The sequence below is a fragment of the Perna viridis genome, chromosome 6 (genome assembly GCF_037379345.1).
Source record: "Perna viridis isolate PV_CMFRI_1.1 ecotype Kerala chromosome 6, ASM3737934v1, whole genome shotgun sequence".
NCBI lineage: Eukaryota > Metazoa > Mollusca > Bivalvia > Mytilida > Mytilidae > Perna > Perna viridis.
Window position 1 is genome coordinate 33,672,625 of NC_142450.1, and position 20,655 is coordinate 33,693,279.

Below are 20,655 nucleotides of genomic sequence, written 5' to 3' on the forward strand. Positions count from 1 at the left end.
CCGGGGAGTGTAAATTATGTAATGTATGATGATGTATGGTTAAAGCCGGGTTAAAAGAAAGTTCAAAGATGAAGATTTGGGTAAATTCTGGACAGGATAGAGTAAAAAATTAAAAGTCAGATCAGAAAATATACTGAAAAAAAACCCAGAACACAAAATTTGATCCTAGTCCCCTATAGAAATAAAACCCATAGATAAAGTTCAAAACCGACTTCAAATTACAGCCATGTGCATTTTTATGACCTAGCACCTGACCAGAAAATATGCTAACACTCCCACTGTTATTTGGTACAAAATATCAATAAGCACTTGAAACACATCACTGAACAAAAACAAAAACAATATCACTAACCAAAGCTATAGAATACTGAATCACACATGTTAAATTATGGTATTTAAAAGCCTGCAAACTCAACAACAGTTGCTTTTTTTTTTGTAAACAATATCTCCTCACATTTTCCAAAAACAAACTCAAGAGATAAGTTAAGAAAATAGTAACTATACCATATTAATTTTGATAAAAACCAGAAGATATTGTCATTTTCTGGCTTATGAACAATTAGGTTTTTTTTAAATTAATGTTATAAATTGTTATAAATTGATGTAGTTATAAACATTTTTTTAAATATTTTCATTTCCTGAAAGGATCTGAAAGGGAATATTTGGCATAATTAAAAAGTACATATTTCTCCTGTTGTAGATTGCCATATACAGGTATATTTGGAGGAGTTTCTGCTTTAACCAAAGAACAATTCATAAAAGTAAATGGCTTCCCAAACAGATATTTTGGTTGGGGAGGTGAAGATGATGATATGTGGAACAGGTAAGTTAAATTTAGAGGCATTGATGAGAAGTAGTTAGGAAAACTGAGTTTAGTTTTTCTGATTAGGATGATTAGGAAAATTGAATAAAGAGGCTGTAATGAGGGTGCTTAGGAAAACTGAATTAAGAGGCTGGTTAGGAAAACTGCATCAAGAGCTTGAGGCTTTAATGAGGAATGATTGGTAAAATTGGATTAAGAGGCATTTATGAGGGTGGTTAAGAAAATTCAATTTAGAGGCTGTGATGAGGGTAGTTAGGAAGACTAAATTTAGAGGGTATGATGAGGGTGGTTAGGAAAATTGAATTTTGAGGCTGTGATTAGGGTCATGTAAGGAAAACCCAATTTCAAGGCTGTGATGCAGATGGTTACACAAGTTTAATTTCAATTTCTCATTGTGAGGTGGATGGGTCACTTACAGTGTTGGATAGGTACTGGATTGAACGTTTGATAGTTACAGTGTTGGATAGGTTCTGGACAGTACCTTTGATAGTTACAGTGTTGGGTAGGATGGACCCTTTGATAGTTACAATGTACATCTTAAATTAAATAGCCTGAGTTAGACTGTTTGATAGGAAACATTTTAGCCTGTCATGGGAAACTCAGTGATGTATCTGTTATATTTATTTGATAATTCAAATATCCATTGGATATTATTGTCAGGGAAGGTGATAGTACAGAACAACGGAAGATTGTACAAGGTATGATGATATGGAGAAATGATGGGGATATGGCTGGAGGAGGGGTATTGTTGTAACATTGTCCAAAAGATAGATCACTATGTTCATTGATGGATGGATGAATTTAGTGGTTGAGTGTTAGCCTACATGTAACTTGTTGAAATGATTTATGTGGTGAATGACTTTTGTTTCATTCTGGCATGTACCCACTTTCATTTATATGGAATTGTCATATATATTCCTGTGCTGACATTTTGTCAAACAGTTTCTGTTTGGGGTCATATTAGGTGTTAAGGTAATGTTCTATACAATTCAATCAAATGGGAGACTATAAAATGTTGAATGAATTGTTTAAAACATCTTTATAGAGCCAATTTAGATAATATTGTACAATTTTTAAAGAAAGATAATACATAAATGTACCGCTAAGACAAAAATTTGGTTACATGCCTGAGGTTTTGAAGTGTTTGTATGGGATGATCTAGAACTTGAATAAGAAATGGAATGAAAAGATAAAGACATGTAGGCTTTAGTTGTCATAAATCTAGTACCACCCTCTACACTAACAACTACAAGGAGCAATAAATCTTAATTATCTTCAGATATTTGTATTGAATTATGATGGTAAAAACTTTGTAAATTTTTTAAAAGGGCAGATATTAGCTTGGCTGTTAGGTGTTTTTTTTTATATATTTTATTAACCAACTACCCAAAATACGTTAAAAAATGTCAAAAACTGACCAATTGATATGAATTTAAACCGGGCATCTATACAGGGCCAATATGGATCAAACCAGGGCCAATACGGCATCATGACTTCCGCCTTTTTGAGTAATAATTGATTTCATGAACTTTAATCACCAGGACTAAAAGGTGCAGAAACACAAAAAATCTTCTTTTTTATACAAAAAAGGATATTCAAGACTGAATAATGCAAATAAACCTACATGTTCTTGGAAAAACATGAAAACAACTGTTCTACAAATCATCTAGTTGAGTTGGTTAATAAAATTGTCAATAATTATGTACTTTCATATTGGCCCTGTTACAGGTTTCGGTCAATCATATTGGCCTCGACAGCTGTATTGGCCTTTGGTGATTCCTCATTACCAATAGGACCACCTCGACCAATATGACAGACCTTAAACCTATAACAGGGCCAATATGAAATTACATATTTATTAACATATTATTGTACTTTTTAGTGGTTATCTATCAAAAAGGGGTATAGTACATTCATATCCATATTGAAAAGAGGTTATGTCTCTACTTTTCATCTTTGCTAGCCAAGGGTACAGGTCCTGTCCCCCTCCCTCCACCGACTCTTCCACTGTTTGCATTAAGTTTATCTTGTTGGGAAAAGAATTCCAGGGTTAAAGGTAGATTGCAAGTATTGCTGGATTGTTGTAAATAGCTTGGATTGTTGTAAGTATCTCGTAAAATGCATGTCACCTGTATACCTCAAGTAGTCATAAGTTGATATGAAAGTAATATATGGGGTCTTACCTAGATTTCATAAAGAAAATTGATTGAGAAACACATAAAATACTTGAGTTCTTCTTTAAATCTTTTATTTCAATTAATCTGATGGATTGAAATTTGAGTTAAGAAAGGATTTGAGGAAAATCTCAGTTTGAAATTTTTATGTAACTCCAGTGCCCATTTGATCACCTTCAGCATCTTAGAATAAGCTTATTTTAATGTCTTTAAAATGTTCTTTTAAGGTATAATTTAAATCTGAACCCCTTAAAATTCTAAAAAAGGTAATAATGAATCTGAGGCATTTCCAATCACTTTCCTCAGCAGCCCTATCACTTCCTGGTTTTCCTACTTATGGTACTGTCACCAAGAGCCAGTCGAGCATGAGGTTAGGGGAATTAACTCTGTATGCTTGGCTCCAGTGACTTGGGATATGTGTGTAGGTTAAGACTCTTTTACTGATTTGTGGCAAAGTAACTACAAATAAAATTTCAACAATTTAATAATAACAATAGCCGAAAGTAATCAAAAAATAAAATGCACTATTAAGATTGTCATGGTTTCTGGTTCTGTAATGTTAATTTTCAAATTTTAACAATGTCCAAATTCACTAAATCCAAATCTGAATGAATTTTGATAAAGTTCAGAAGGTTAAGTTCTGATCCGGTGAGTACTGGAATCTGTTCCGTGGAAGTCTAATGAATCAGTAATGTTTGCAGATAGCTGGTTGCGGATGATTCAGAGCGACTGGAACTAGATGACTGAGTAGGTTCTACTGTATTCCTTCTGTACTGTTGTTAACTTCACTGTTACTAACTCTATTCTATATTTTACCCAATCATTCTTATATTCGTTTAATTTCTTCAGTCTATTTATGGTCCAAAACTGACAATTGCTCAAGACTGGCATGTATTTGAGCTATATTAACATTTGTTTTAAATATGCCAAAAGCTAATTATGAGATATTAATTAAATGGAAGATGAAAAACATTTGTCATTCTAATTAAGCAATTGAACAATAATAATTAAAAGAGAGTAACTTTAATCCATCTGTGACAGTTGACATATTAATCTCAGGTCTAATTCCTTAATTGCTTACCAAAATAATATAGACAAGAGGAATGAAAATTGATTCATAAAATTTCTACAAAAATATTAAAAATTTGTGCAATGAGTTATGCACCTATGACAGTACTCTTCATGAGTTGTTGTGCCCCTAAAAAGTGGTAGGTATTTAGTTCATACTGTCTGTCTGTCTGTCTGTCTGAATGTTCCTTAATTTATCTGGCATAGAACTGGTGTGGGGATTTTTTATCTGTTGAAAAAAAATTGTCCCCATTACTGAAAATAGAACATAAGGGTCAGACAGTAGTTTTTCACATATATCTCCAAAACCTGAGGTCAAATTTTCATTTCAGTCTGTGAAACCATGTTGGAGTTATTGCCCCTTTCCACATTTTTTGCTATTTAATGTTATTTATTTCAAAAGTCTTCTTTGACAATCTTGAAAACTATAATAGATAGAAAGAAACTCTCAGTTGTTGAAATGATCCTTATGACAAGTCCTAAAAAAGTCGTCTTTAGTCAGAATTTTTGGACAGCTCTTTGTTAAATTTATTGCCCTTGAAAGGCAAAATTTTACAAGGTGAGCCATTCAGGCTCCTGGGATTGACTTGATGAGAATGCTAACTGGTTGACTTGGAGTCTGTATATGTTTTTATATATAATAATGTGCCTAAATAAATTTGATTGATTGATTGATTATTATGTGTCAGAGTGGGGTGTAAGTCAGTATAAGAAAGATCTGGCTCATGAGACCTTAAACAATAATCAGTCAATAAATCAATTTGTACAGAAGATTTATTTTTTGTTTTACAGAAGTCTTGCCATCTTAATTATAAGGGGGGAAAAAAAACTTAAGTTTTAAAAGAAAGTAAAACTTCTATAAATTTGGAAGAAAAATTACCAAAACACAAAATTTTTTGAGACTGTCACACAGTTACCACAAACAGGAGTTTGACATTGAGATACACATTTCTCATTATCAATATTTCTCAGCTGAAGAATTCAATATGGCTTTTCTTTTTTCCAGAATAAGCAATGCAGGTTATAAAGTAACAAGATATGCCATGGATATTGCACGTTACAAGATGATTAAGCATGGCACAGAGTCTGGGAACAAAGCAAATCCTGTCAGGTAATGTATTTGATTATGTTTTACACTGACATGTTTAAGATAAGTGAAAGCCACAGATTTCAGAATGCATGTATCACCAGTCAGGTACAGGTTGGGCAGGTTTCCATGTACATGTATCACCAGTCAGGTACAGGATGGGAAGGTTTCAATGTACATTTATCACGAGTTGGTACAGATTGGGCAGGTTTTAGAGAACATGTATCACCTGTCAGGTATAGGTTTTGCAGGTTTCAGTGAACATGTATCATAAGTTGGGTACAGGCTGGGCAGGTTTTAGTGAACATGTATCAGCAGTCAGTTACAGGTTGGGCAGGTTTAAGTGAACATGTATCATAAGTTTGGTACAACTTGAGCAGGTTTCAGTGTACATGTATCACCAGTGGGTATAGGTCAGGCAGGTTTCAGTGTACATGTATCACCAGTGGGTATAGAATGGACAAGTTTCAGTGTACATGTATCACCAGTGGGTATAGGTTGGACAGGTTTCATTGTACATGTATCACCAGTGGGTATAGGTTGGACAGGTTTCAGTGTACATGTATCGCCAGTGTGGTACAGGTTGGACAGGTTTCAGTGTACATGTATTGCCAGTGTGGTACAGGTTGGACAGGTTTCAGTGTACATGTATCACCAGTGGGTATAGGTTGGATGGGTTTCAATGTACATGTATTGCCAGTGGGTATAGGTCGGACAGGTTTCATTGTACATGTATTGCTAGTGGGTATAGGTCGAACAGGTTTCATTGTACATGTATTGCCAGTGGGTATAGCTCAGACAGGTTTCAGTGTACATGTATCACCAGTGGGTATAGGTCGGACAGGTTTCAGTGTACATGTGTCACCAGTGGGTATAGGTTTCACAGGTTATAGCATACATATGACTTCATCAGGAAGCTGCATAATGTTTATTCATACTGAATTTAATCCTTATAACTTAAATGTTAATTCAAACATTTGATCAGTCATTCATCTAATGAATAAATAAAAAAGGAAATCATTAATCCATTTTCAATCAAAGTGAATTTAAACAGAACAATTCCAACAAAGGTGAAAATGAACTATTAGACACACCTTCCTGTTTGATGTTAGTACTACAGAACAGGGCACAATACTTGTATCAAATCAGGTGTAAAACACCAGTTTTTGATTGGATGTAATGAAACTTTAGTACTTAATGACACATTGGTGCAGTTTGTCCTTTGTATTTTAGTTTTGCTATTTCTAATATGATAATTAGACAAGTTCTTTATTTACTATTCTGAAAATGAACAAATTTGCTGATATACTTAAAGTTAACATTTTTCTTCAATCATTATTGTTACAGAGCATAGAAGTAGAAGCTTGGTGTAGGTAGATAACTTTCCATCAAGGGTGGCTAATTTTTTTTTTTTTTTTTTTTTGATGATGATGATTTTTGCACTATTTTAAATGAAGGGATGATATTTTCTCTTTTGTTTTGTATTTAAGTATATGATGCAAAATTCAAACTACCAGTCAGATATTCATTCTAAAAAAGAATTTTTAAGTGTTAGTGTTTCTAAGAATCAGGCAAAATTGAAAAAATCAGAAACATGCATGACAGACCCCCACCGATCTGTCAATGTAATATCACTCAAGGCTACCTTCTCTATTTGAATAGACCATTATTTAATCTCTGCATCACTGGCTTTGCTCAGAAATTTTTCAATAGAATGTTAGAAAAATGAGTTTTTTGACAGAGTTATCTGTCCTTGAAATGTTTATTTTCAGTGCAATTCAGTGAAATTGTAACGAGATGGTCCAGCATGATATAGAAAATCTTGTCTGTTTTCCTTAAATTCTGATGGTGCACAAAGTCAAATTATCGATAGGATGGGTTTTTTCATACCTACTGCCTGATTCTTACATGGACTAGTACTTAATTTAGTTAGCTCTAGGCATTTAGTTAATGGAATAGATAATAATTTTTTTTAGATAAAGCCCTGGGGTGTAAAAAAGTCATAGGGGAAATTATACATGAATACGATGGCAAAATCATTATCTCCCTTTTAATGAAAATCCTCTGCCTTTTTCCCTAAACTAAATGAAACCTAATTGGTAACATATATAAAAATATTTTTCTCATAAATAAATCACCACTGCACTATTTTTGGGTGGACAGTCATAGACAAATCCTATGGAGGAGGAGTCCAGACTCATCCATTATGCTAAAAAAAAATTGGTACAGCAAAAATTGCCCCCCCCCCCCCACCCTTTTGGAATTTCTGTATCTGCCACTGACAGTTACTTTAGTCCTGATAATCAAAATGATGGGAGGAGATTCTTAGAAATCAGGCTATTTAAGTTTTTTTTTAAAGTTTTTGACCAGGTTATGTGTAGTAACCAACTTTGGAGCAGTTTTCACCTCATGACCCACAAAGCATAACTGATCCAAACTAGCATAACTTAGTCAAAAATTAAATTAATTTAATTTCTAATCGAATGAAGTCAAAATTAAGATTTTTCCCTTCATTAAAATCTTATTTATTTTGGAGTTATTAGAATTACCAACTGCAGACTGATTGATGTCAATGACATCACAGTACCAAGTTAGCCTATCTTGTCCAGATAAGAAATAAGAAATAAAGAATCAAATTAAATTATAAGCATATAATTGAATGTAGTACTGCTACTAGTTTTTGTTAGTGTACTCTTGGAACAAAGCCTTGATATGATTATTAGGTTGATTGATTGATTGTTGGGGTTTAATGTCCGAGCATGATTATTAGGAAATGAACAATTAACCTTATATGCCATGCTATATACAATAACAGTAATACACATATAAACACAATTTTAGTTCGAACATGTCTTACAATTACTTCAGGTTACAAAAATAGCACATTTACCTTAGCATATATAATCTATATGATTATTTAAGTAGCTGTCTTTTTAAGAATCATGCAAAATCTGAAAAATGTAATATACCCCAAAAAAGGCTACATATTTTTATTTTTGTAATTAAGTTCTTTTATGAGTCTATGCTATGAAATGTGTAATTATTCATTCAAATCTGCCTGTTCTTAGGAGATAATCAACATTGAAAATCCAGTAGATTCTATTGTATGTGAGCGTCATTTACATAGTTATCTCCCTTAATTTTGAAATATACAGTGCATTCTATATAATTTTTATCTTCTAAGAGCATGGGTTATATGAAAAACCACATGTTAATTTCTGTTTACTATGACATTTCAAACAAAATATCAAAAATAAAAATATGTAGACTTTTTACCCATGAATCACATTTTGCATGATCCTTAGCTGGAGTGCTACTTCAAAAGAAATGTTAATTGTTTTTGGTAATTAATGCTGTATTATAAAAAAAAAATATCGTAGATACAAAATGTATGATTTACTATTTAACAATGGTTGGAAACTACTACTTGTCAATTTTAATATTTCAGTTAATTTCATATTGGTAATTTTATTTTATAAGTTTATCAAGTGTATATAGCCAGCAAGTGTTTTAAAACTTATTTTTGAAGTTTTACAACTAGTCCTTAAGGAATTATTTACAGGTAATATTACATATTTCTACTGTAATTAGGGTGTCAAGCTGAAAATGCGCCAGCTACAAAATTGATACAACTATTTGAAATAATTCTAAAAAGTCCTTATTTTAAGTACAACATCATTTACATAACAGCTACTTTCTTGTTGCTGTATAACTCAACAAAACAAAAAAACAATTTTTACAATTTTTTATTTTATATGAACAATTCATATGCATTCTTCAAAAGATATTCGGAAGAAATAAAGATAAAAAAATGCCTTCACTATGAGACAGGTTGTTTTGTTATATTCTCATCGTGAGGAGCATACGTCTGGTATTGAACTTGAATCATTTCCACATTCGACCTCAATTTATGAAGATGTGATTTTACATTATGTATGAATTTTACCTGCTTTATTGAATAGAATTATTCAAGTGAAGTTGTATTGTGGTCTGATCTCCCATAATATGGTAGTAATTTATATACAATACATGTACATTTATAATCCTTTGTTGGCAGCTGTTACTTGAGAGAACATTTTATTTTATTCTATTCTAAACAGTTGAGAGTAACAAGTATTATGCACTGAAACAATTTAATTTTGTCTTAATTTTTGGGGAGAATACATTTTATTTATGGACATCAAAGAGGTATTATGATCTCCTTCCATATATCATATGAGAACTCAATGTTTTTAGGAACTTGGGTTTGTTTTTGTAAAATGCTTCTCTTGGCAGAAGAACTTTGTGTTCTAAACTGTTGAATTTTAAACACCAGGGAGGGAATTGTGTAATACAGTGCATATGTTTATCGAACTTTCACCTTATTGTTCTCTGAAACATGGTTTTGTCATTCATTAATGTCCATGTCCAAGAAAATTAAGTGCTGTCTCTTGTTTAGTATATAAAATCTTACTCATGATAATGACCTTATTTAACCAAAACAAAATCCAAAAAGCAACACTAAAGCCATTTATATTTAGTATGTCTCTTGGTAGTATGCCAATGAGAAATCTTCTCCACTCTTCTCCTGTTTTCTTTCTATTGAACTCCAGGTGTATCATTTGTACTATTGCTCTTGTATTTGGTCATTTCAGATCTTCCTTCTTACTTCAGATGTCCATCATAGGCCTACCATATTCTTGATCATGACTTTACATTTGTAGGTCTTTAAAAATTTTGACCTAGCTACCTCCATCTTTTTGTCATCAATTAAGTCACATTGTCTGTGTGTTACTAACCATAATTAGCTCACCTAGCCGAAAGCCAGGTGAGCTATAGCCATTACTTGGCGTCTGTCTTTGTCCTCATTAACAATTTTTCAAAATTGCTCTTCTCTGACACTATTTGATTAATTGGAACCAAACTTTGTATGAATGTTTCTTGGGGTATCCTGCATAGAACTTAGTGGGGATTTTTGATCCATTGAAAATAGAACATAGGGGTCAGACAGTAGTTTTTTGCATATATCTCCAAAACCAAAAGGTTTAGCCATATTCAGACATTAAACGTAAAAGTGTTCAGCATGATGGGATCTATTGTTGGTCAAAGTTTTGTTTAATCCATTAAGCCATGTTGGAATTATTGCCCTTTTTGATGTTTTTTTTTAATGTTATTTCTTTAAAAAATCTTCTCCTCTGACACTACTTAACAAATTGGAACCAAACTTGGTATGAATGTTCTTTGGTGTATCTTTCACAAAACTGATGTGGGAATTTTTGATCCTTCGAAAAACATGGCCTCCATTACTAAAAATAGAATATAAGGGTCAGACAGTAGTTTTTTTTCACATATATCTCCAAAAAGGTTAGGTTTAGCCAAATTCTGACCTGGATAAAAGTGTTGAGCATGATGAGATCTATCTGTGGTCAAATTTTTGTTTAAATCCATGAAGCCTTTTTTGATGTTTTTTGCTATTTTTAATGTTGTTTCTTTCAAAAATTTTTCTCCTCTGACACTTCATGACCAATTGGAACCAAACTTGGTATGAATGTTCCTTGGGGTATCCTGCATAGAACTGATGTGATCTTTCGAAAAACATGGCTGCTGTTACTGAAAATAGAACAGAGGGGTCAGACAGTGGTTTTTCACATGTATCTCCAAAACTGTTAGGTTTAGTCAAATTCTTTCAATAGCTGTAATGATCCTTATAAAAGCCTACAAAAGTCTTCAGGGATCAAAGTTGTCAGATGACTCCTTGTAAGAGTTATTGTCCTTGAAAAATGAAAAATGATGGGTTTTTTTTTACAGTTATCAGCCAATTTCTTGAAAACTATGATAGATAGAAAGAAACTTTCAATTGCTGAAATAATCCTTATGATAAGTCCTACTTCTTGATTCAAAATTTTTGGACAACTTCTTGTTAAATTAATTCCCTTTGAAAGGCAAAATTCAACAAGGTGAGGGATTCGGGTTCCTAAGTTTAAAAACTTAGTACATAATGTACAAGTTTAAACGTTATGCCTGTATACATACATGGGTTGTTGGTGTATATAGAGGCAACTATTTCGCTGTACCTGTGTATGATTTTGTTTCTGGGCCAGCTGCAGCCTGCCCTATGGGTGTCAGGGTTTCTTTGTCATTCATTGAAGAACCATGGGTGACCTTGAGTGGACAGTTTTCATCATGGTGGGGTTGTTGTCTCTTTGACATATTCACCATATCTATTCTCATTATACAAATTTTCTTTTTCAGGTTTAAATATTTAAAAGAGAGTAAAAAGTATTATAAAACAGATGGAATTAACAGTCTTCGATATAAAGTGCTTGGAATTGATTACAATCATCTATTTACAAAAATCACCGTAGATATCAATGAGGAAGAAGTTACAAAGGTAAGATTTGGGTACTCCTCTTTGGGATGGGATATGATTGGGAGCTGTTTTAGCCCCTCAGTATGGTGGGTTATTGTTTCAAAACAATACAGAGAACATTTTATGATAAATAATGAAGGCTGGATTTGGTCCAGATGTGTAGGTTTGTGCTCTACTACTGTATCCAATAATCTTCCGTCGATTGTATTAATTGTTCAGTTTGTATAAGCAAATGAACCGCTGCTAGTTTTTTTATTGTACTTTTTGGGAAAAGTCTTGATACGATTAAACATTATTATGACCATTGAAGTGACATGCTCAGGGTTTGTATGAATTCACACAGTAGAAGAAGATATTACTTACAATGAAATACATATAATAGATTTTGCTCTTTCTCCCATAACTTTATCAGATGCTCTGTTCAAAATTACAATCAAGTATGGAGATGGACCATTTTATTCCTGTTAAATGCTATGGAGGCAATCTGCAGGTTTTATTAACATGACACTTTTTTAAGAAAAAAAACAAAACAAAAACAAAAAACAAAAAACCCACTTTTTGAAAAATTATCCCCACAAGGATTTGTACTATGGAAAGCTTGTATATTGACACTGTTTTATGGCCATGGAAAATTATAAACTGTGATAAAAATATTAACATTTGATATTTTTCATTGGTAAGTATTTCATACAGGATGTAATTGAATGATGTAACAAGTATTAAAACACAATGATACAATACATCATTAACATATCAACACCTGGCTCAAATTGTAAGGTTTTACCATTAACATATCAAAGCTGACAGTAGGTTGTACAAACGTGGAGAAGATAACAATCATATTTCATAGCCAAGTCAATATAAAATTGTTCATAATTCCTCAACAGGCGTTAAAGTTAAGTTTTATTCAATATAGATCGTTGTGTTGTTAAAGAGAGGTCCTAATACTTAAGTAGAATCCTATCAAATTAAAATTAGATCCCACCCTTGCTCCCCGTTAATTGATCAACAAGAAGCAAGTGCAAGATCTAATTTTAATTAGATTGAGTACAATCTGTTCCTTGCATCTGATGAATTTTAAAGTAACTCCTTTCAAATTGGTCAAATCAAAATGGCTAAATAGTATGCACATCTCTACTAAAGATGGAAGCAACCTGCTTTGGTGATTTCTGAAGAGTCGTCTATCAGTACAAATATTGTAAATAGTCAATCCATATCTCCTTTACAATTTCTTTAGTCAAAATAAGGGTAATGTACTGAATATGCACATCTTCACTTCATACCAACATTGTTACACATCTTAACAAATGTGGAAAATGGATGTGTAAGCAAAGTGTTGTGGAAAGATTCCTTACATCAATGAGAAAAAAAATTATCATACTGTTTTGGAACCTAGTAGATCAGCTTTTGGGAGAAACCTAATTGAACAATATTCCTGAGGGACCAGGTGGCAAAGGAAGGGCATTTGTAAGAGACCTAGTTTTACAGTATTCCTGAGAGATCTGATGGCCTGAGAAGTTCGTTTGTGAGAGACCTAGTCTGACAGTATTACTGAGAGTCATGATGGTTCCAGAAGAGCAATTGTGAGAGAACTAGTTAGACAGTAGTACTGAGAGACCTGGTGGCTCAGAGAATGCATTTGAGAAACTTATCGGAAACACATTGATTAATTTTTGTGATAAATTTCCATCTCTTATGTTAGGTCGTAACTGATACTTGGAAAGCAATTACACAATTTTGGTGATTGACTTTTTACTGGAATAGTTTTGTACTATGGACTGAGGAGATAGTCCACGTCAAATAATCATTTTTAATTTCATTGAATTGTCCTACACAAAAGATGATTGATCATTGATGTCAACATATGGCTCAAGGTGTAAGGTATACAATTATTTAGTTTGGTATAGACATGCTAAAGATAACAACCAGGTTAATGCATTGTGAATAATCTTACAACAGCTGTTGTCATGATGGTGTGTTAGAAGGGAGGTAATCCATGCAAGTATATAGTAGGCTGTGATTACAGTGATCTAGCAGTATATTTCTGAAAAATTTCTGTACATGTAGTAAATACTAAATGTCAGCTATTTCTGTTTACAATAATGTTTCATCCTCAATTGATATGTGGTATATTGAGAATTTAAAGCATAATGCATCAAATTTATTTAGTTTAAATCAAAGCTCACATGCATTTCTCCCATTCATAGGCTTCATTCACACTGCACTAACGAGTGATTAAAATTTGTAATTTCCTGCCTCGTGACAAGAAATTAAAATGTCGTGTGAAGACTCCCATGCTTACCACGCTTACCATGTTTACAATTGTTATACACATTGTTTATCAATTAAATACTTGTTTTACGATTGTTATTCGTATTTTAAAAGATTAGTTGGTAGTGTATCAACTAATCATAGTGGTAGTGATATCAATGACACAATGACTTGATGACTGGAGGGGAGGTCTTCGATGACATAGTTGATGTTGGGAGAATTTCTTGCTAAAGCTCGAGGGTTAAAATCTAAAATTTAACTATCTCGAGTGGAGAAATCTTGAGACTGAAGGAGAATCTATATTTAACCCATAGCTCATCAAATTACATAACACTGTCACACCACCATATATAACGTTAAAGTTGTTTGTATGATTGTATTGTATTGTTTATTTCCATGACATAATCATTTACTGTAAATGTGTTTGCGCAAATAAATATTGTCTATTATATTAATCATGATTTTTTTTATATTTACATTCAATTTTTCAAAATGGTTTCAAAATGATATCAAATTTGAAACCAAATATATACATGATTTACATCTTTTGCCAAGCAGTCATTTTCATAATCTTTATTTTCATTTAATTATCATTTTTGTTTGAAAATCATATGAAAGATCTACAAACAATATAAAGCATAATTTTGACCTTCTTCACGTATGTGTAAGGCGAGACAAAATCACTAGTTTTCTTCTTAGTTATGGTCACAATAAATTTTATAGTAAAGTTCACTCAGTGTATGAAATTTACAAGAATTCCTTACAAAATTTTAAAACAAAAATTCTTGTGAAGTGATCAAATGAATGATTCACATGAATTTCACACTAAAACGTCCAAATGTGCCACATATGATATTCATATGATAATCATATGGTAATCATATGATATTCAACATATGATAGTCATATGATTATCATATGCTTCTCATGATAATTTAGGCCTGAAAACATACGATAATCATATGGTTGTAAAAAACATATGATTATCATACGATAATCATGCAATAATTATATGTAAACTGAAACATATGAATATCATGTAGTGCTTGATTAATATGATAGAGTAATCATGGGAACCAAGATCGTAGCAGAAATCAAAAGTATGTAATCTAGGGACAAAGATCAGACATGGAAAACAGACATACACAACAAAGAACATAAAATAACCAAAATAACACGTAAAAAGCAACAAAAGTGAATGAGCAGCTAGGACTCCTCTAAAAATGGGAGCTGAGCATGGACCAGATGCACTGCTAGGGTAAGCATCATCTGCTTTTCAAGAAACACCCTTTGAGCTGCTCATAAAAGTCAAGTCTGCGGTAGATAAAAGAGGAAAGGAAAACTAGGACACTTAGAACAATTTGGTTCTCATGGTGCAGATGGATACACAAGAAGGATCCACGAGTTCATGATGACGAACATAAAACTTCTGCATTAATTACTTAATTTCTTAGCAACATATCCAGTTTCAGATGCCTAATTGTTATAGTCTAGCATGGTACAAAAAGTCGGCATAGTTATGGCAAGTTCTGGCATAATGTATGAGTTGTGATATGAAAACTCTATATGCCGGTGCTACAGGGATGTTGCCACAGATGAAAGCAAAGTTGATTACAAGGAATGAAAAGTCATCGCATTGGATCATATGATGCAAGCCATGTGATTTTCATGTGTGGCACATTTGCTTGTGTATATGCCTTTTCCAATCAACTAAGAAATAATTACCTGATTTCCATATCTTTTTGGTAAACTAACTTAAAATTTCAATGTAATGCACTGCAGTTGAACAAGTAAAAAGCAAATAACTCTGTCATCTGAATTCCTGTAATAATGAAGAGATCAAACTGGGATCATTTCAAACATAAATAACCATATAGAGAAATGTGGTATATATAAATGTTCCAGATGTTATGAGATTTGCTTCATTTCTATTAAGACTTGTATATAAATTAAAAAAATAAAACATGATTATTTATTTTCCACAGCTGCTCTATTAAACAAGTAATTATGCTGGGGTGTTATTGTAACTTTGGGTTGTATTTATGCTACATATGTGCTTGGTGTAAGGAAATGTGGTGAAAATTGTGATGTGATAGAAATATTTGTCCTTATTGAAAAGCATATGATGGGGGAAAACGGAGAAAACTATTTTTTTTGGAGATACTATGGGGAATTTAAAAAACTACATTTTGTTTTACTCTTGATGAGTCTAACAAAATGTGAGCTTTTCTGTATGATAAGTTTTTGAAACTTTTCCAAGAAATCCAAAAAATCTTAATTATAAAACATGTGGACAATCTCTTTTGGTTACAATGTTTACAGATGGGTCACATTTTATCTAATTTTGCATCTGCTTTATGTCTGGTTGTGAAATAAAGGTGTGTTGTAAGGTTCATAGGCAAACTATATATTTTACATATTTTTTTCATACAGCAAAAATAATTTAAGAGTGAACATAAGAAACATGTTTATTGAACAATAATAGTCCTTTTTCATTTCTGAGGAATTCAAGACATTTTAGCATGTTTTCAAAGGGACATAACCCACCAATACAACCTGGTTAGTGGTCTCATTAGGGTAAGGGGAAATGGAAAAAATATTCTCGGAAAATCAAACTATTTTTACTTATGTAAGTACCTGAATGGTTTTAAATAAGTTATTTAAAAGTATTCCAGTGCTTACCATGGATCTAATAAATTGATTATTTGAATTTAAAGGCTACTGCTGTCCATTGCTCCAATTTGACAATAAACCAGACTGTTTGATTACATAAAATATAGAAAGTTACTTTCCTTTGCTTGATACCTTGGAAAAGAAATTCAAAAGTCGGGAATATGAAAAAGGACAATTGATTTAAGCGTTTACATGATAAACATTATATAAATTTAATGTTAAAATGTTAGTAAAATGGTTTACATAATATACATGTACTTCATGTAAATGTTTTTTGCCTTGGAAACTTGACAGACTTTTTGTGTGCTTACAGGTGTGAAAGTTCGAGAATGTTATATATGATGCTTACTAGCTGCACATTGATAACTTGTGTGTTTTTAAAATTTGGGCCAAATACTCAGTTCATAGTACCACCTCCTGTGGATTTTTTGCTAACATTTACTCCCCCATAAATCATATCTGATGTTTTTGAAAGACAAACCTAGTGTGCACTGTGGAATTTTTTTTTTTTTGTGAAGTAATTTGATTTTTTATGACATGTTAAAAGTAGATCATACCAATTTTAAGGAGCATTGTTTTCTGTCATCTAGCAAATTCATAGAGAAATATGCATTTTCAATGGGCATCTTCATCCTAAATTTGTTTTAATAGAATTTTTAATAAAAACTAAAAATAGTACAGGAATAATAATGGACAATTCATAATGAGTTTTATATTACTATATTTTTTTTTAGTTAAAAAAATGTCATTTTTTTCGTTTGTTTTTATACTATTGCTATATTGTCAAAATAATTAACTTTTCTTTTATTTTTTTTCCAGAATTTGAAGAAGTCCTGAATTATCCAGAAAAAAACTGACTATTAGGGAGAGTAAATTACCATTCCAAGAAAATTCAAAATCTCATGAAGCAAGCAAGTCTCAAGGAGGCCTCTGTTCCAAAAAGACAAAAAAAACCAAAAAAATAAATGCTTTATAGAGAGGATAAGTGAAAGAGTTGGAATAGTTGCAATGGAAGTATAAAAATACCAACAGACTGACAACTTCACCTATTGGAACCTATGTACATTGATAAAATATGATTATTATCAGAAGTACATGTTTGTGACAGCTACACCTATTGGAACCTATGTACATTGCCTTATTTACAGAATATGATTATTGCCTTTCTTAAATGATATTTATTTACTTGGATGAATGATGTTTGGGATTTACACAGTGTAGTAACCTACCCTCAGAGATTCATATATAAACTGATGACATTTTTAATACTTGTACTTGCAAAATTTGGGACCATTAAACATTTTCAATACATTCCATATTGTTTACATGGGAAATAACATTAATCATTTTTCTTTTTGCTTTGAAGAATATTTTTTAATTTAAAACATACATCTATATGTATATATTTTGTAGGCATCATGGCATGTTGCTTATATTTTAAAAAATGTTTATGATAAAAGGTAGACAACTTGTGCTTGGATTAAAATAGAATATCTCCACAGCTTTCTTTCAATACCAATAATATCCCAGAAATGCCAGTAAAAACTACTGTCTGATTATTAATGTACCACACTACATATTGGTCAGAATGTGGTAAAATTTACCAAGAATGCACTTGGCATATTGAAAATAAGGTAACTTAATTACTTCCTGTGTTTTTCATACCTGTTATCCTCCAAGATTTGAGCTCTGAGGAGCAACTTAATGGGTACTTTGATATTATCCATGGACCAGCCATTTTTTCATAGTATTTTCCCTTGCATTCTAATGGACTATTTGGGAAGCATTATGTCAACATTAAGAAATTTCATAAAGCCTAATAAGATCATTTGTTGTTTATTGAGATAAAATTCTGAAAATATTTCCCAGAGTTTGTATTTTCTGTAGAAATGGATCTGCACTAGAAAAGATGAAATATTTTGAAAATTAATTTTTAAGAATTTTTTTTTCGAAGATTTATAAAGGACTATACTTTCTGTAATTTCTTACTACAGTGGCAAGATATTCTGATGCTTCAAATGCAGTATGCTTTATTGTTAATTATATTCACATATCATTCAATGCGTGCATAAAAATATATATAAAAAATGAATATCAAAATTTAACATGAAAAGTATGATCTGGTCATGTTGAGGGTATATGTATAATTGTATTGTGTGCCCCCTTGAAATTATAGTAAGCATAAATCATGTGTATGTTTGTGATTCATTAATATGTAAGTCTGTGAATCACTGATGTGTTTTGTCAACGAATCATTGATTTGTACATCTGTGATTCATTGATATGTACATCTGTGATTCATTGATGTGTAAGTCTGTGAATCACTGATGTGTTTTGTCAATGATTCACTGATATGTACATCTGTGTTTCATTGATGTGTACATCTCTGATTGTGTATGCCTGTGATTCATTGATGTGTATGTCTGTGATTCATTGATGTGTATGCCTGTGATTTACTTGTCATTTATATATCAAAACCTGATTTGTTTGGTTTGAGTATATATTTTGAAACCTGTCTAAATCCAAAATTAATAATATTCATGTAATCAGAATGCATTGAAACCAATATGAAGATACTTTAGAAGATGATTTCCAGTTTATGCAGGGTTCAGTTTTTTCAGGGTTTGTTTAGACAGGTTTGACTGTTATCTTTACTGTTGATTGATATAGACGGTATTAAGGGTTTTACATAGTATCTGTGTTATTCTTTTATAGAAAAATGTTTGAGTTACATCCCTTTATCTTAAAAATTATTCAAGTTCTTGTGTTTTCTGTCTACTGTATGTCTGAATGTAAGGCCTGAGTAAAAAATATTCTTGGTTCTCATCCCGTCTTGACCTGATTTTTTTCACCCTCCCTGATTTTTTTCCCAATTAAGTAAATTTCTTTCAAATTGGCAGCATTTTTCACATAAATTGATAAAAATTGTAAAAATTAAATTTGTCTGCCCACCCAGCCCAAATTTTGAAAAAAATGTTGGATGAGAATCTAGGATCTTTTTTATGATGGCATAACCTTAGAATTTTATCATAGTACCGTTACATTATTTTTCTAGTCAACTTGGAAATTTTGTATAAAGTTTATTGAAGCTTATGATTTTTTTTCATAACACCCATAAAGTTCATATGCCAACTTAGTTTTCTAATTTTATCATATGAGAAAAAAAAATATTGTGTGTTTTTTTCAAACATTTGTACTGTCGAAGATGTACCTTTGTTATTCATGCCCTGAGCTTGCTTGCAATTTCATGAACAGTTGTAATTCTATAAACTTTAGAGTAATTTATTTCTTTGATTATAGAAAACTGTACAAAAATGTATTTGATCAAAAATTTTGTCATGAAATGTAGAGTTTTGACTGAAATTTTGCTTTGTTTTTCTCTTCCCAATATAGAAGGCTTTGTAGATCCAGGAGAGCATTCCAGGGATTTAGACTCCCCTTTTGTGGGCAAATCTAAGAACATTTGGTGCTATATACTGTGAAGACTGTTCACATTCACAGACAAAGCTCATGTTATATTTGTCTTGCCATATAATTCCTCATGATAAGCAAAATAGTTATATTAAGTCAACTCAAACATTTTTAAGCTACTAACCTGTAACTAAATTCCTGCATGTTTTCCAGATGAATGTGAAGAAGGATTTTTATGCTTTTTAAGGGTAAACATATATTTTTGTTATTACACTTGTACTGTCCATTAATGATAATTGATTTGTTTCATTTTAATGGTTTAAACCCATTTATCAATTGGTGCTTTCATACAACTAGCAGACCCAATTTTGTTTAACCCTTTTTTTCTAGCACCAGTGATATTATGATGACATTGTCTTAATTTCATTAATATATTATTGTTCTATGAAGCTACTTAAAATTTATTTTTCAATGTCTCTCGAGTTATTGTTTTGCTCAGATTTTAAAGGTGTAGTATTGAAGACTTAATTTTGATTAGATTGCCTTCTTGTTCATACTGCTATTGTCAATATGTCTTAAGTTGTAGTTATTGGTGATATATTTATACTGAATTAAGTGAAGAGAATAAAATGTGAAATCTGAAATAGAGTTATTTCCCTTATTACAATACATCACAACTCAGTCCATGGTTGAATCCAAATATTTGCTTAGCATCGAAAGTAGAAGACTAGTTAAACTCCACCAACATAGTTCTTTTTAGGAGGTACTTTGTTCCTTATAACAGAAGTTCTAATGGAAC

At 31.8% G+C, this 20,655-nt stretch overlaps 1 protein-coding gene across 7 annotated transcripts in view; it reads left to right on the forward strand.

Moving 5' to 3' along the window:
- LOC148614644 (beta-1,4-N-acetylgalactosaminyltransferase bre-4-like) overlaps positions 1-20,500 on the forward strand; it is a 39,727-nt gene extending 19,227 nt beyond the window's left edge. For 6 of the 7 annotated variants that reach the window (XM_088588883.1, XM_088588886.1, XM_088588882.1 and 3 more), the window contains exons 5-8: positions 701-823; positions 5,072-5,176; positions 11,384-11,522; positions 17,265-20,500. In XM_088588883.1, the coding sequence (XP_088445009.1) occupies positions 701-823; positions 5,072-5,176; positions 11,384-11,522; positions 17,265-17,282 (385 nt within the window). In that variant the 3' untranslated portion in view covers positions 17,283-20,500. Of the gene's footprint in view, positions 1-700; positions 824-5,071; positions 5,177-11,383; positions 11,523-15,757; positions 15,774-17,264 lie in introns of all 7 variants that reach the window. The other variant, XM_088588887.1, reaches the window with a different exon arrangement.
- Positions 20,501-20,655: the final 155 nt, after the last annotated feature.